The sequence below is a fragment of the Atractosteus spatula genome, chromosome 9 (genome assembly GCF_055471065.1).
Source record: "Atractosteus spatula isolate fAtrSpa1 chromosome 9, fAtrSpa1.hap1, whole genome shotgun sequence".
Taxonomy (NCBI): Eukaryota; Metazoa; Chordata; class Actinopteri; order Semionotiformes; family Lepisosteidae; genus Atractosteus; species Atractosteus spatula.
In genome coordinates, this window is record NC_142714.1 from 44415911 (window position 1) to 44430742 (window position 14832).

The 14832-nt window shown below is 36.7% G+C and overlaps 1 protein-coding gene across 2 annotated transcripts in view; it reads right to left on the bottom strand.

Annotated features, from left to right (window-relative positions):
- The window catches only part of arhgef9a (Cdc42 guanine nucleotide exchange factor 9a), a 152819-nt gene that overhangs the window by 117490 nt on the left and 20497 nt on the right, over positions 1-14832 (bottom strand). For both annotated transcript variants that reach the window (XM_088925174.1, XM_088925175.1), the window contains exons 3-5: positions 12300-12650; positions 8733-8874; positions 8139-8230 (exon numbers count right to left, since the gene is read on the bottom strand). In XM_088925174.1, coding sequence (XP_088781300.1) covers positions 8139-8230; positions 8733-8874; positions 12300-12650 — 585 coding nt within the window. The remainder of the gene's footprint in view (positions 1-8138; positions 8231-8732; positions 8875-12299; positions 12651-14832) is intronic.

The window sequence follows — 14832 nt, forward strand, 5'->3', positions numbered from 1 at the left end:
AAATCTTAAATAAAACCCTTGTAGACGTTGGATCTCAACACATACAATATAACAGCAATAGGGACATTCAATCCTTGTCACAAATGGTGTTTATAACAGAATTCCAGGAATCCCACAATATACGTTTATATAAACGTCAGCTCACCCACATATATACATTTCACACATAGGACTTCCTTTAGTGTATCTCTCTCACATCCGCCTCCTCCTCATCTACGCCCTTGCAGCAAACTCCCTAGCTTGGGGGGGTGTTGGGGAAGCCTATCCTTCTGATAAGGTACCATTACCTCAGCTAAACAGCTCACGCCAAATACATTATCACATACATTATCCGTAGGCTGTCTCTCTATCACATTCATTAGGATCCTACAAAACTGCTCAACTACATGTTGGTTATGATGCACATTATATCTTTATTACTTCTCTCTACTAGCACAGGTTCCATTAGAAGCAAGTCAGTTCTGCTGTCACTCTTGCATTTTTTTCTCAAAACCTGTTATTTTCCAGCCAACTAATATGCTGACAGCCCAAGCACTCTATGCCTTAGAATCTCTTTCTGATGCAACTATGCTGTTACTATGTTCACTATACATATGTTGGACTGTGATGGTATTCAAAGGAAAATGCATTCTACCTACGCATATACTAATATATACACCTAAGACAAACCATAGACTCTAAACATCTTCAGAGCACTAAAGTTGATTTTTTTAAAGTTTGCTTTAACTAATGAAGTCTTTCAAATAGATTTAGGGCATATACAATTGACCAGTAAGAAGTGTCTAACATAATTAAAAGACATCAACAAAGATATTGGCTTGTTGGCAAGAAAACAGCACACATACTTCTGAAACTCAGCTCAGCTGAACACAAACTTTGAGGTTTTTTTTTTCCTTACGGTTAGAGAAGGTTTAATTCAAATGACAATAATGTAAAGTACTTGTTTGCATGTTTGCCATTCCTTGCATATTTCTGCGTACATTAAAGTACAGTACAAGTTAAGAAAACAACAGAAGAGAACTTCCTAAGATGCATGTAAAAGATTTATAATAAACCAGACTTGTGTCCTAAAGAAAATAAATACTATTTTTTTCCGAATATGAAGGTCATATTTTAATGTGAACACCCTAATGAGCTTGTGTAATAACCCCCTTCCCTATCAGATTAATCTTGCTAATACACTGCTGTGCAAAGTCTTAATTTGACTTTTGATATCCACAGTAAATGTTTTTCTTCTGTATGCTGAAACACAATTCTGTGGTGCTCTTCCACTAAAAACTTTCCTTTTAACTCCAATAATCTGGATTTTACTGTATAAAAATATCTTAAGCTCCACAACAGAATTACCCCATTGTAGATTGATTGCATCAATCTCAGAAACTAACCAAGATTGGGACTGGTCACTACTGGAATGGGAGACCTTTGAAAATAATAAGGTTGCTATCGCTGCATATGGAGTTGGTGGTATGTAGAACTTTTCCGTCTGGACCAGAATGTCCAAAATCCCGTGGCCTATTATGGTGACCGGAGACACTATGCTGGAGGAATTGCTATCTTGTGGTTGTGGTTTAACGTGTGGTTTAAATGTTAACCAAGGTCCTGACTGCTTTGTTATTTTTAAGATCCCATGGCATTGTTCTTAAGACTTGGAAGATTAAGCTTGGTGCCCTACCTAAATTTCACTGGTATAATCTGGACATCTAACGATCCCTCTAAATTCAGTCCAATTGTAGTAACAATGAAACAACTGATGAATATGAAGGAATAGCGTACTTACTGCTTCGGCATATGACAGTAACTACCAAAGGTCAGAGCTGTCACAACCCCCCTCACTTATGAGGAATGAACCACAGTGGCTGCTGCAATAGTGAAGTTGGGGGGGAGGGAGAGGTGTCGAAAAGACAAGTGCAGAGCTACTGTATGGGCAGCTAGCAAGTATTCGCTACTATGTAGCAGTAGTAAAGACTCCTCTAAAACGTCTGTTAAATCACACCATTTGGTGAAGCACACTTCTCACATACTTTTCCCCAAACATTCCCATCTGACCTACCCCATAGTGAGGCTGTTGAACTTAATGGCTTCTACGCTATTGTGATATACATCCAGCATCTATATCACCCTGCAACTCACAACTGGCAACCCTCTGAATCTTGATGGGAAACCTCTTGGGAAAGCTAAGGCTGCTGCTGGAAGAGGTGTTAGTGGGACAAGTAGGGTGTGCCCACACTGTGGTCTGTCTGTCCTAATGCCGCATAGGCATTAGGGTGATGGGCACAATATACCGTAAAACAAAAAGTCACTGTTCTTCAGATGAGACATAAAACCAAGATCTCAACTCTCCATTAATAATCCCAGGGTGTTTCTCAAAAAGATTATGGATGTTAATCCCAGTGTCCTGGCCAAAGTTCCCCTTTACCAATCACGGCTTCCTAATGATCCCCATTTCTAACTGCCTTCATTACTTTGTTCTCCTCCCCACTGATAGCCTATGTGTGGTGAGCGTACTGGCACACTCTGCCTAGCTGTCACATCGTCCAGGTGGATGCTACACATTGGTAGTGATTGAAATTTATTAGTGGATGAAGAGAATCCTCTCCTTTACATAAAATTCTTTGAGATCATTTGGAATAAAAAATACATATTTAATAATTATGAATTTATTATTACTTTATGAATGGTGAATAACCAATTAAGTCAGTGATGAGAAAAACTTGGCAATGAGTCATATTTGACCAAATTTGATTATGTCATTGATAATCTGCAAAACTTTATAATGACTCATACATTTTACCAGGAATTGTTGAGATTATTTGTAGATCAATGTGATTAGGAATAAAAATATACAGTTGTATACTCTATTTAACTTTATACTCACATTAAATCTCACATTTTCAGATGCATACTTAAATTGATAATAATTCATTTCCATTTGGGAAAATAAAATATTTTAAGTTAATACAGTAGCTGCTAAAAAGTTGCAAGCCCTGATAAGTGGGATGTATGACACATATCTGCATATCAAACACGTTCAAATGACATTCAGATTCTGAACTACCACATTTCCTCAGCGCCTCCAATATACATTCTTAATTCTAATCAAGTTCTGCTATAATACTCTAAACGCAAGTCACACATACACTTACACATCACAAGTATGGGATTAAAACTCATGAATACTAAATAATTGTATCCCCCCCCCCCCCAGCTCAAGAAATGACTGTTATACAAGGGAAAAGGATTCAAGACAAGTTTAATTAACTGTTGAATCGGCTGTTAGGATAAAACACTAAATAAAACAGGGAGCCTGATTAAAAGCAGGAAGAAGATCCTTGCATTGTACTTAATTATCAATAATAATTGATTACACTTACATAGCACTTTTCTCGACACTCCACTCAAAGCGCTTTACAGGTAATGGGGACTCCCCTCCACCACCACCAATGTGCAGCATCCACCTGGATGATGTGACAGCAGCCATAGTGCGCCAGAACGCTCACCACACACCAGCTATCAGTGGGGAGGAGAGCAGACTAATGTAGCCAATTCATAGAGGGGGATTATTAGGAGGCCATGATTGGTAAGGGCCAATGGGAAATTTGGCTAGGACGCCGGGGTTATACCCCTACTCTTTTCGAGAAACGCCCTGGGATTTTTAATGACCACAGAGAGTCAGGACCTCAGTTTTATGTCTCATCCGAAGGACGGCACCTGTTTACAGTATAGTGTCCCCGTCACTATACTGGGGCATTAGGACCCACGTGGACCGCAGGGTGAGCGCCCTCTGCTGGCCCCACTAACACCTTTTCCAGCAGCAACCTTAGTTTTTCCCCAGGAGGTCTCTCATCCAAGTACTGACCAAGCTCACACCTGCTTAGCTTCAGTGGGTTGCCAGTTGTGAGTTGCAGGGTGATATGCCGCTGGCATTAAGGCTGCACAGAAGTCCAAATAACTCAGTAAACAATGTAATTATGAAATACAATGGATGAAACTAAAAACAAAATTTGTAATTTTGGTTTGGAAAACCTTCAAAACACTTAAACTAGTTATTTAGTATTAAATACTACTGTACTAATCCAAATTACATCTATGTACAATATTTGTCAGTTTCACTTAGCAAGTGAAGCTCTTGAAATGGTGCAGCTTAAAACTTAAAAGAATGAATTGAAATTTGAAGTCCAACAAATGCACAAGCCAGTTTTTAATAGCACAAAAACATACCAGGAGTCTCAGGATCATCCTGGGATAATGTAGCCCCTGCAGAAAAACGTGTAAAAAATAGTATACACCCCAGCTTTCACAAAACAGGGAAAGAAACCTGACAGTAAAAACTTAGTTTAGTCAGACAGAAACTTACGAGTAACAATTCAATAAATACAGAGGTTTAATGTAGAAATACCCAGGAAAAGGAGGAAAAGCAAAAGGGGATCTTTCTTGGGCAGAAAACTCAGAACACTGAAACAGAAATACAGTATGACAACATGTTCAAAAAAACAACACAGAGGGACTCAGGAAAAGAAAATAAGACAGAGCACTGCCTTACCGACAGCCTCTTAGACACACAATAAAGAAGCATTCAGAAACAAAGGCTGCTGACGAAAACTGTGCGCTTACAAATATGGAAGCAAAGGGTTCTATTTTCCCTCAAAACAATCCAACAGTTTTGAATCTGATGCAAAAGGGTCCTCTGTGCCTAGTCTTCAAAAGATTTCTAATGCCTGAAAAAAATGCATCTACTGTATAAAACATGTGAGCACTGCCTTAACATCTGTATGGAAGGTTATTAAATTCACATGCATGAGGGGAAGAGATTATTTTTTTTAATCATTTGTCCCTTCCCATTCTCTTTTGCTTTGTTATCTTGCTGACTCATCTGTTAATACGTACAGCTGCATAATGAGATAAATGCAGTAACAGGAATAATTTCTCCTTAAATGTCTCCAAAAAATAATCACTCTTCTTAATAATCAGTCTTGTTTATCACTGACCCTAAACAAGTGGATCTCATCAAAATAAACTAGCCTTGCTTCTCTGTGACCGTAAAAAAAGGTTTCAGAGTTTTTCTCTAATACTGTATTAAGTACTGCAGCCGGCGTGAAAAAAAATATGTATTAGATCACTGCTACACAAATGAAATACGTTTTTTTTTCCACAATTAACTCGACTTAATTCTTGTTGTTTTCTTCTTAGAAAAAACTAGCACACTCCAAATACAGCAAATTCAAAGAGAGGAAAGAGAGACTGCTGCATTAAGATATAGTGCTAATCCACTGCAGTACAAAATCTACATACTCTGAAAGCCTTTGTAGTTAAAGCAAGTGTGCTGCAGTGACCCTTCGCTAGCTTATCCGAGTATTGAAGTGGATTTCGCAAATGTTATTTTAAAATTTAATTTTGCTGGTGCTTAATATTTCAGCTTCTTTTTTAAAATTAAACGCACACATATTCAAGTGCACCCTCCTCTCGAACAAGGTATCTACAGAGACTAAGACAAAATTGTTATGTCATGGCAACCACGTCCTTCTGCAAGAGGTAATCAGCCAGTTCATGAGTTTAGCTCATCTCTAAATCAGGTTACCGTGGACATGCCTGGGAATACTTCAAGTAAAATGCTTTGAAGTACAGCCCTGTAAGTGAAGGATTAAAGGGAGAGCCTGAAGACAGCGAACACAACACATAGAAATTACACAAAGTCTATAATGTCAGTTTCGTCAGGCACCCTCTTCATTCAAAAATAACAAAATGGATATTTAAAAAAATTCTGAGGCACATAGAGTTGACATGAATACATATTTTGCATTGCATAATTTTATTTTAGAATAGATTACCTTCATGAATTCTTCAAAACTACCAATACTGGTAAAATAATATCTGCAGTACCAGAAATTATATTTAACTTCCAATTAAGACAATTTGATCACTAATATCGCTATTGATATTAATTGCCTTTTTAAATATGCAATTTGCATTAATATCATCATGTCCCTAAAGCACAATTTGCATCCTAAAACTGTTCTTCATCTGCCAAGTCCATCACAAATAATGACAAGATGTTAAATTGTTTAGCAGCATTTCACTGTGACAGAAGCCTCGTTTACTTCATTTACTGAAGTAACTATCGGTTACTGCTCAATTGTGCAATATGTTAGGGGAAAGCACATTACAAAAAAGCCTTTAAAAATTGAAGTGCACTCTGGTTTTTTGGGGTTTCCAAATCAATTTTCAAGTTCACGAACAGAGCAAATCACTTGAAAATTTGCATTATGTGTCTCTCTTCACGCAAAAATGAATACAAGAAAATAATATTTTATCGGCTCTCCTTTTAACACAACTTATTAACATACAGTACCTTCACACCTGTCTCTCTAACCCCTTGGAATATTCTGAGTTAATCCCCATGCCTTGCTTTCCTAGTCATTCTCTGGCCTCTCAAGTAACCTTTTGAAAGTAAGCAACTCCATGTACTTATAATATACAAATATTCAACATTTCTAAACTATCACAGATTTTGTAGTATACTAAATAAGCAAATCAAGACCCTAAATATTTAAAGAAAAAAGATACATAGCAAATGGAGGTATTAAAAAATCAAAGGACCATACTACAATAGACTACATGTAAAATAACGTGTAGTGTCTAAATTCCACACAGTAACATAATTCATACTTATTCACAATAAACATGGAACACATACTAAATCAATGTCTGTGTTACTGCTTTGAACAGTATCAGCATTGTCTGCAAATGCATTCTATTGTTTTAGTATTTGCAGTCTCATTATTTTAATGTTTTTGTATGGCAATCACATTACACTTCTTACTTTTATTGTGCAAGCATTATTGTAATTGTATTCATTTTGTTGTACATGCATGTGACAAGCAAATGATAAGCATGTTGTGAGGAACAGGTGTCTATAAGAGAAAACCTTCTATTAAGGAGAAAGGCCAGGTTAAAAAGGAGACGCACGTGGGCTAACTGAGTATTTGGCATCCAAAGGGGGTGAGATTCCACATGCGAGAGAAGAGCAGAAAGGATCAGCTCTGTGTGGAATTGGCCACTCCCCTGGATAATTGGAAGGTATATAAGAACAGACAGGAGACTCCAGTATGGATGGAAAGAGAGTGAAAGATCTGAAGGCAGGTCTTGGTAGAGATCAAGTGAGGTTGAGCTAGCTTAGAGACTCATGGGACTCAGTGAGTGAAGCATAGCTTAGACTAGACTGATATGCCAAAGACAGGTCTGGCCAGCTGAACCAGGGTGATGGGAGGTGTTAGTACGTGGAGGAGGAGGGCAGAGCCTGGTCCAGTAGCAGTTTATCTTCTGCTTGCAGTCAAAAGCGAAGAGAGTGTAGGTAACACAAGTGGAGTCCTGAGTAGTCCTGAGTACTCCTACTTTACCATCAGCAGACAGTGGTCTCTGTGTGAAGGGTATTAAAGAGGGAAATAACAAACTTGCTGCTGTGTCAGGGATGCAAGTGGTGATCAATGATTAAATTGTCCATACACTTAGTAAAGAAATATGTGGGCTGTTTGAGCGAAGAGTTAAAAGAGCAGAGCTGGTTAAGTAGTTTGTTTATAGTACAGATTAATGAAGTGAGAAGTGTTATTGGGTGACATGGAAGGAATTGGGTAGAAATCTCCAATGCCTAATTAAATGTGTAAGTGGGGATTTAAAAACACTGAGTTAAGGAAAGATGAGAGAAAAACAATGAAACAAGACCATGCGGATGTTCCTTGTCCGGAGGGGAGACGAAGGCAAAACTTAAATACCCTAAGAGGTACTGTCAATCTTGTAGACCAGCCACTAAAAACACAAACGTTATGGTGACCTGCTGGCTGGAATACATGTACTGTATAATGGTGGAAATACCCGTGTTGTCAGACAAGAATACCTTTTTGAGTATTTACAGCAATTATTCCCAAGACTTAACCCAATTATGACATAGTATAGCAACTTTTAAGATTTTTCCCCTCTTGCTGGTTTGTGCCGATTTATGACAACTGAAGACTTCCGTCTTTGAAGAAAGACATGAAAATAAACTGCGTCTACATTTGCCTGTGAAATGTGTGCTTTACTGCACAGCTCAATGACCTTTTGGTGTGCGGTCTAAAGACTGAGAAGGCATTTTCTCTTTCACTTACATTATTGACTAGCAGCTGTTCAGCTCCAGGCCTTATTAGCCTCCGCCTCCTGCTTGTGCCTCCATTACCATCACGTGTCAACATGGACTCAGCTGTTGGAAAGATGGACACTGATGTAAACTCAGCATTCACACACCAGGCCACCTGCAGCCAGGTTTTGTGGTTCCTGATCACCTCACATTCCCTAATCAGCATGAAGAAAAACATCACATACACGTCCTTCAAACAGTGTAGCCTTTTCTTACATTAAAACAAATCAGCCTTACCAACATAAAGCATACATTCTAAAAGGAATTTTAATACAGAAAAGAAAGAAGGTTTGGATTATGAGTTGCGCATATAGTTCAAAATAAAGTCAATCTTAAAAATCAGAGTGCTTCAGCTCTGCTGAAAGTTGAAAAGCAGGAGTTGAAAGCACCATCTATTTATCACGAATTGGTCTTAGAGCAGGGCTGTGACTTTCTGCACTGCAACCGGTTTCCCTTCCACAACCCCCACACCAAAATACTGTTCCACTTTTTTCATGAACCTAAAAGCCCTTGTTCTCTTTCTGCAGTCTAACCTAAATAAATGAGCATTTAGGGTGTGTAATACCTGGTTGATGCAGCAAGTGGCTCCAGCCTGCTTCATTCAAGCCTGCTGGAGTGCTCTGAGAAAGTGGCAGAGAATGACATCTTTGCAGTGCAGCTTTAAAAGATGGACCACAGGGAGAGTGTCCTGGAGGACGAGAGAGTGGCTGCAAAAAAATAAGTAATTTAGAGAAATCAGGACCACTTCTTTGGAAAAAATGTCATTTGTTGCCTTACATTTGACAGCTGTATTATTTTGACTGGTATTTACTGTATATTACCTTAATGTCAATAAATACTGATGAATATTTTCCAAAAGTACAGTTAGATGTTTTTTTTTATTATTTTCAATGTTAAATAAAAATGTTGGCATTTTTTTCTGCCAGTTATGTGACAAATTTGTATAGCATTTTCATGAAACATTTTCATGGATTTTGAGACAAATGAATAATCCCTCAAGAATTTTTAGTTGGCTCAAAATATGCACTGAGAATGTTCTAGAATGCATTCATAAGATAAATGCAATCAACTGTAGTGCCTCATGGTTTCCAACTACATAAAATCAATTGTTTTTACTTACAAATTGTAGAGATGCATTTAGAAAGTTCTTGGGGATTTTGCTGAAAACTAAAGAGTTAATAAATTATTATTGTTCCATAATTTATTGAGTAGTTTCTGAGCTAATAAGCTTTTTTCCAAAGTGGCAAAAATAATGAAAAAAAAACTTTAATTAGTAGATTAATTGAAAACTTAGGGATTTAGTTTAGGGGAAAGAAAGACAATATACAGTGAAGAAAAGCTGCTGACAGAAAATGTCTTTGATTTTCCCAGTTTTTTAAAAGATGTATTTTGTTCCCAACCAAGATGGACTAAACAGTGCAATCACAGAAAAATGTATGAAAGTAGAGAGCTAGAAAAGAAGAATGAAGAACAAAGTATATACTGTCCGCAATAGATGTAAACCTTCCCAAACTGGTTTGATCTAGTACATAGATTGTAGCTTTGTGGCACTCTCCTAATTAATGTAAAATGTAGGTATCTTGTTGATTCATTACCATAAATGCTATATATATATGTGAGTGGGTGGTAAGCTGTAGGTGTGCTTGTATCAGCATGATTATTCAGTCTTAGTCTTGCCACAAAATATATTTGCAATAGATAACAATAGCATAGAAATTACTGCAGAATCACTACAGCTGGCTTAAGTAGTCATAAATCAATATATACTTGCTTAATGAAGCTACACCATTAGTAAGAATGTAACTCGTACACCACAGTATAAAACAGCTAATTGCCTGATGAACATTCTAAAATATAACAATTAAGTTGACTTTGAATTGCATTCCTTCAATTTCTTTAAGCTGTCTCCAAAAATCTGCATGCCATCTGTTGATACACTTAAAGTCATTGGAAGATGTTTCTTGCACGCAGTTTACAGAAAAGGAAACTAAACTCCAGTTCATGTGTCTAGAGAGTGGTAGCACAAAATGGTATGACACTATGCAACAGAAGGTCAAGAGAAGGTCTTCTTCTAATGTCAAACATCTGCCCTGCTACATATAAATAATCACTGGCTGCCCATAATTCTGCGTGCTGCTTTACTACACCCCTTCTTCCATCCTAACTTTACCATTGCTGCAGCTCCCTGGTTCATTCCTTGTAAGTGACAATGATTTTTCAGCCAGCATTTTCATTTCCTCAACCTCAACAATTAAGTGCTCTGTCCCTTTATATTAACCAGCCTGTTTAATTCATTATTAGTATTTAACTGAAATACTGAAAGACAATACTGTCTCTTGTTGACCTCCTTCACCATCTAAACTTTATGAAATAATGCAAGAGAAACAAAGGGTTCTCGGTGGAGGGCTCATTTGTGGGGCATGAATTAATTAGACACACACCTGAAGAAGGCTCCACGGCCGAAACGTTGTGTTTTCTCTCTTCTTTTTTTCAGCATGGAATAAACCTATTACTTGTTCCTTTGCAGCCCACATGAATTAATTAGTATTAATTAGTTACTAGAATTAGTAACTAAACATAGAAGATGAGTGACTGAAGCCATTTTAGAAAATGAGTCATAAATCTAAAGTGCAAAAATGATCTGTGAAATATATTTTTTTTTGTTTAGCCATTTCATACACTAAACCTGCTAATCACAAAGAGGGTGTAACAAAAATTGGATTGTGAGAAGTGAACACATAAATAATAAATGAGTTGAAAAAGAGCGTCTTTTTCTTATCTTTTTTGAATGGATATGATATAAGCCAAACAGACCTGTCTTTTTTATCCTTTGAAACGAAGCATGAAGATAGTCTACTCTGTCAATCTCAAGAAGAAACAAGCCAAGACAGAAACATCTCTCACAATGGATTAACGCTCTCTGAGTGTCACATCTTTAGTGGATTATAAAAAGTGCTGAGTTGGATGTCCTGGAATAAATACTGATGAAAAAGAAGTGTTTACTCTAAACACCACTGAGTGATTAGAACTGCATTGCCTTCATAATATGGATTTATAGCTGATAGTAATGATACATCTCCTTATTCTTAAATCACCATGGAACCAGCAATAACACCCCTAAAAACCTTATTATCTGTCCCTGTTTATGAAAGTAACAAACTCTGAACTGTAAATCATCTGAAGTTTTATTGTTTGAAAATCAAGTTATAAAGCAATCTTTTATAAAAAGCACATCGCAGCATATTTAACTACTTAAATATAATTAATTTACCGCAATATAACTCTTCTTTCATTTCAGAAATGCTTGTACTAGGTATATGACCCTTTGCTACAAATATATATATACAAATATTAACTGCAAGTTGTAAGAACAGACTTAAGAACAGATTGTTTTGGGATTTATGACAAACATAAGAAATTAACAAGTATTTTTAGTTTAGAAACATATCAAATCAAATCAAAACATATATCAAATAGCATTACTTTTTTCCCAAATAAATCTAATAAAACCTGCTGTAGTTCCTCAATCTGTTGTGACTTGGGAAATTAAACATAACATTACCATTGACAGGGTGAGAGCAAAAGCAAGTTGTGCCCAGTGGGGAAAGAATGTTTGTATCCAAATGCCTTAAATTAATATTTATATTTAATCAATATAAATTCATATTAATAAAAACCTCTCATTGCAGCAGCTGCTAAATTCTAAAAAGGGACAAGTTAATTTGAGTGCAAGATACAGGTACAAAAAAGAGAGTTTTCCCATTACAATGTGCTTTTTGAACTGCTCAGCTGTGGTATTCTGTTTGCTTTTACTAGTGAAGTCTAATTACAGTTAAACTAATAATATGTGGAATTAGGCATATTCAGAACACAAGGGGCATAGAATCTCACAGAAACTCCTACCATTAAAAACTACGTTGGAGGCTTCTTGACTTTCAGCAGTTCTCGTGACCTTATTAATATTATCCACATTTTGAAAGATGCTTTTAAGTTTCTAGCATAGGTTAGTCATGCTAAAGCCACACAGAAAGGCAAGAGACAGAATGACAGTTCATGCAGCTTAAGGTGGTGTCCAGGACTCATACATCATGAGAGAAGCAGACAGGCAAGGACAGGGGTCATCAGTTCTTACTCTGAGAGGATGCAGAGACTCTGTCTTGGTGACAGAAGCCCCATCTATTACAGAATGAGGTCTCTGTCGCATAACTGGCCTTTTCAGGGGGACGTCAGACTGATTGTTAGGTAAAATCTGGCTTTTCAAAGCTGTTGGGTCTTCATCCACATGGCCAGTCTTGGCTTCAAAGGCTGAAACAGACCCCTCCTCTAGAATTGGACTCTGTAGGTTCAGCATCATAGTGTAGGCTGAGGTTGGGCGACGCTTCCTCCATTTTGGTGAAGTGACCATTAAAGAAGAGCGGTTGAGCTCTGACGGGCTTGGGACATGTTGGTTTTCCATCTCCAAACAGTGGTCATCAGGCAGATCCTTGTTTCGTATGAAAAATGAAGGGAGAGAAACTATTATCTAATTTAAACAATATTGGCTACCATTCTTTGACAGGTGTTACATCTCTAAATGATAGTTTGGCTTGCCATACAGAGTCTGCATGTCTTTGTAAGGTGGCTATTAGATATGCATTTTTAAAAGGACGTAAAATTAAAAGTGTGTTCAAGAAAGATCTCATTAATTTTGTGTACATCTCTATGTACAGTGTCTTTTTTTATTTCCCTAAATGATTTTGGTAATGTATCATGCTGACAGAACAGCAAACTCTAAGTCATAATGAAAAGGTTTAACATTACACAAATTAGTTATTATGTGATAATTAAGGCATGGCTATAGAAGTAATTCTACTTCACTGTACAAGTTTATCATTTACAAATGTTTCGATAACATACTATTCTAATCTAATACCCTTATTACAGTAACATTAATACATATTTGGATCTTAAAATGTTACTTTATAGAGGTCAGGACTTAAAATTGAGAAATACTTCTAATAAATCAATTCATTCAAAAAATAAAAATAACTGCCAATTTGAATACCCATGAACTACAATTATTAATAATTATAAAATTATATATTAGAAAGCTGACAGCCATTAGACAGTGAATTATGTGGTTAAGTCAATTTCCTTGAACAGTTGGTACCTTAAACTGACCTGACAAAAATATATAGACATGTTCTCAAAATATTTTTTTTTTATCAAGATAGTTCTCACATCTGTAAAAAAGGGCTCAAATGGACTTTTGTATATTCTCTCTGTTCCCCAGCAGGTGGAGCAAAAGTATTTCAGTACATACATTTTAAAAGACAAAAACTGACAAAGTATTTTAATCCAAAACTAGACCGCACAATTATTACACTACTCCATTTCGTGTTATAAACAAATAACCGACAACCTGATAGTGGTTGTTCTGAGATATATTGAAACTGAGAAATAATATTCTCTCTAAAAAGAAACATTATTTATTTTCTTCTCTTTAATTTCATTCTTCTCTCATAGTTAAACTGCAGCTACAGTACAGTTCCCAGATGTAATGGCACATTAGAAAGGATTTAGTTTGTCACAGGTTTTGATTACATGTTTTTGGAACATACATGAACAAGGTATGCAAAATAAATGACAAAACAGAAGACTCCATGTTATTTGCCATAAGATTTTAAATGTATTGCAATGTGCTATATATGCTGGAGATACAGTATGTAGTCAATATACCACTTGCCTTTTGGGTTTTATATAGAAGAATGTAATATATTTGACTTTACAAAACTAAATTTATCGCGATTGATATTAAAATGCTGGGGATCAATGGCACAATAGTTAGCAAGGCTGCACTGGAGCCCTGGGTTCAATTCCAGACCTGGAGTGCTGTTTGCGTGGAGTTTGTATGTTCTCGTGTGTTCAAGTGGATTTCTTTCAGGTGCTCTGGTTTCCTCCCACAGTCCAAAAACATACTGGCAGGTTAATTGGCTTTTGGGAAAACCGGCTCTGGTGTGAGTGTACAGTATGAGTCTGTGTGTACCCTGCTATGGACTGGAGTCCCATCCAGTTTGTAGCCCACTTTGAACATGTTGCTTGCCAAGAGAGGCTCTGGTTTCCCTGCAACTTTGAATTGGATGAAGTGGTAAAACGATGGATGTATATTAAAATGTTCTTTCCCTCTGCTGGTATATTGTGCAGAAATTGATCTTAAGAACTATTGCATTACTGAAAAAAGAAATTAACAACCGCGAGCTTAGAAAATCCAACTTTGCTGTTGTCATTGTATTTAAGAAGGGGATTCAATTAAGAAACATAATGATACCATTGACTCACTGAAAATGTGGTGTTGTAAACTGCTATTCTGCTTATTGTCAAAGAAATACACTGCTTGTTAATGGAACAACACAATTAGTAAATAGGTCTTGACATCTTTACAAGGTTGTTTAGGCATTGGAGAACAGCCAGTATTTCAGCTTTGTAATTTATCTAGTAAACACTATTAGTAAAAAGTTAGCAAATGCCTATTAACATGTCTCTAGAGATATTTATAACTGTGTACATTTTTTACAATTGCCCGGTATCAAAGACTTTTCTTCAATACAAAATCTAGTCACGTCACTCACTGAATTGACTGGTTTTAGATCTGTTAATGGCAGACAAGGAATATTATAGGACTAAAA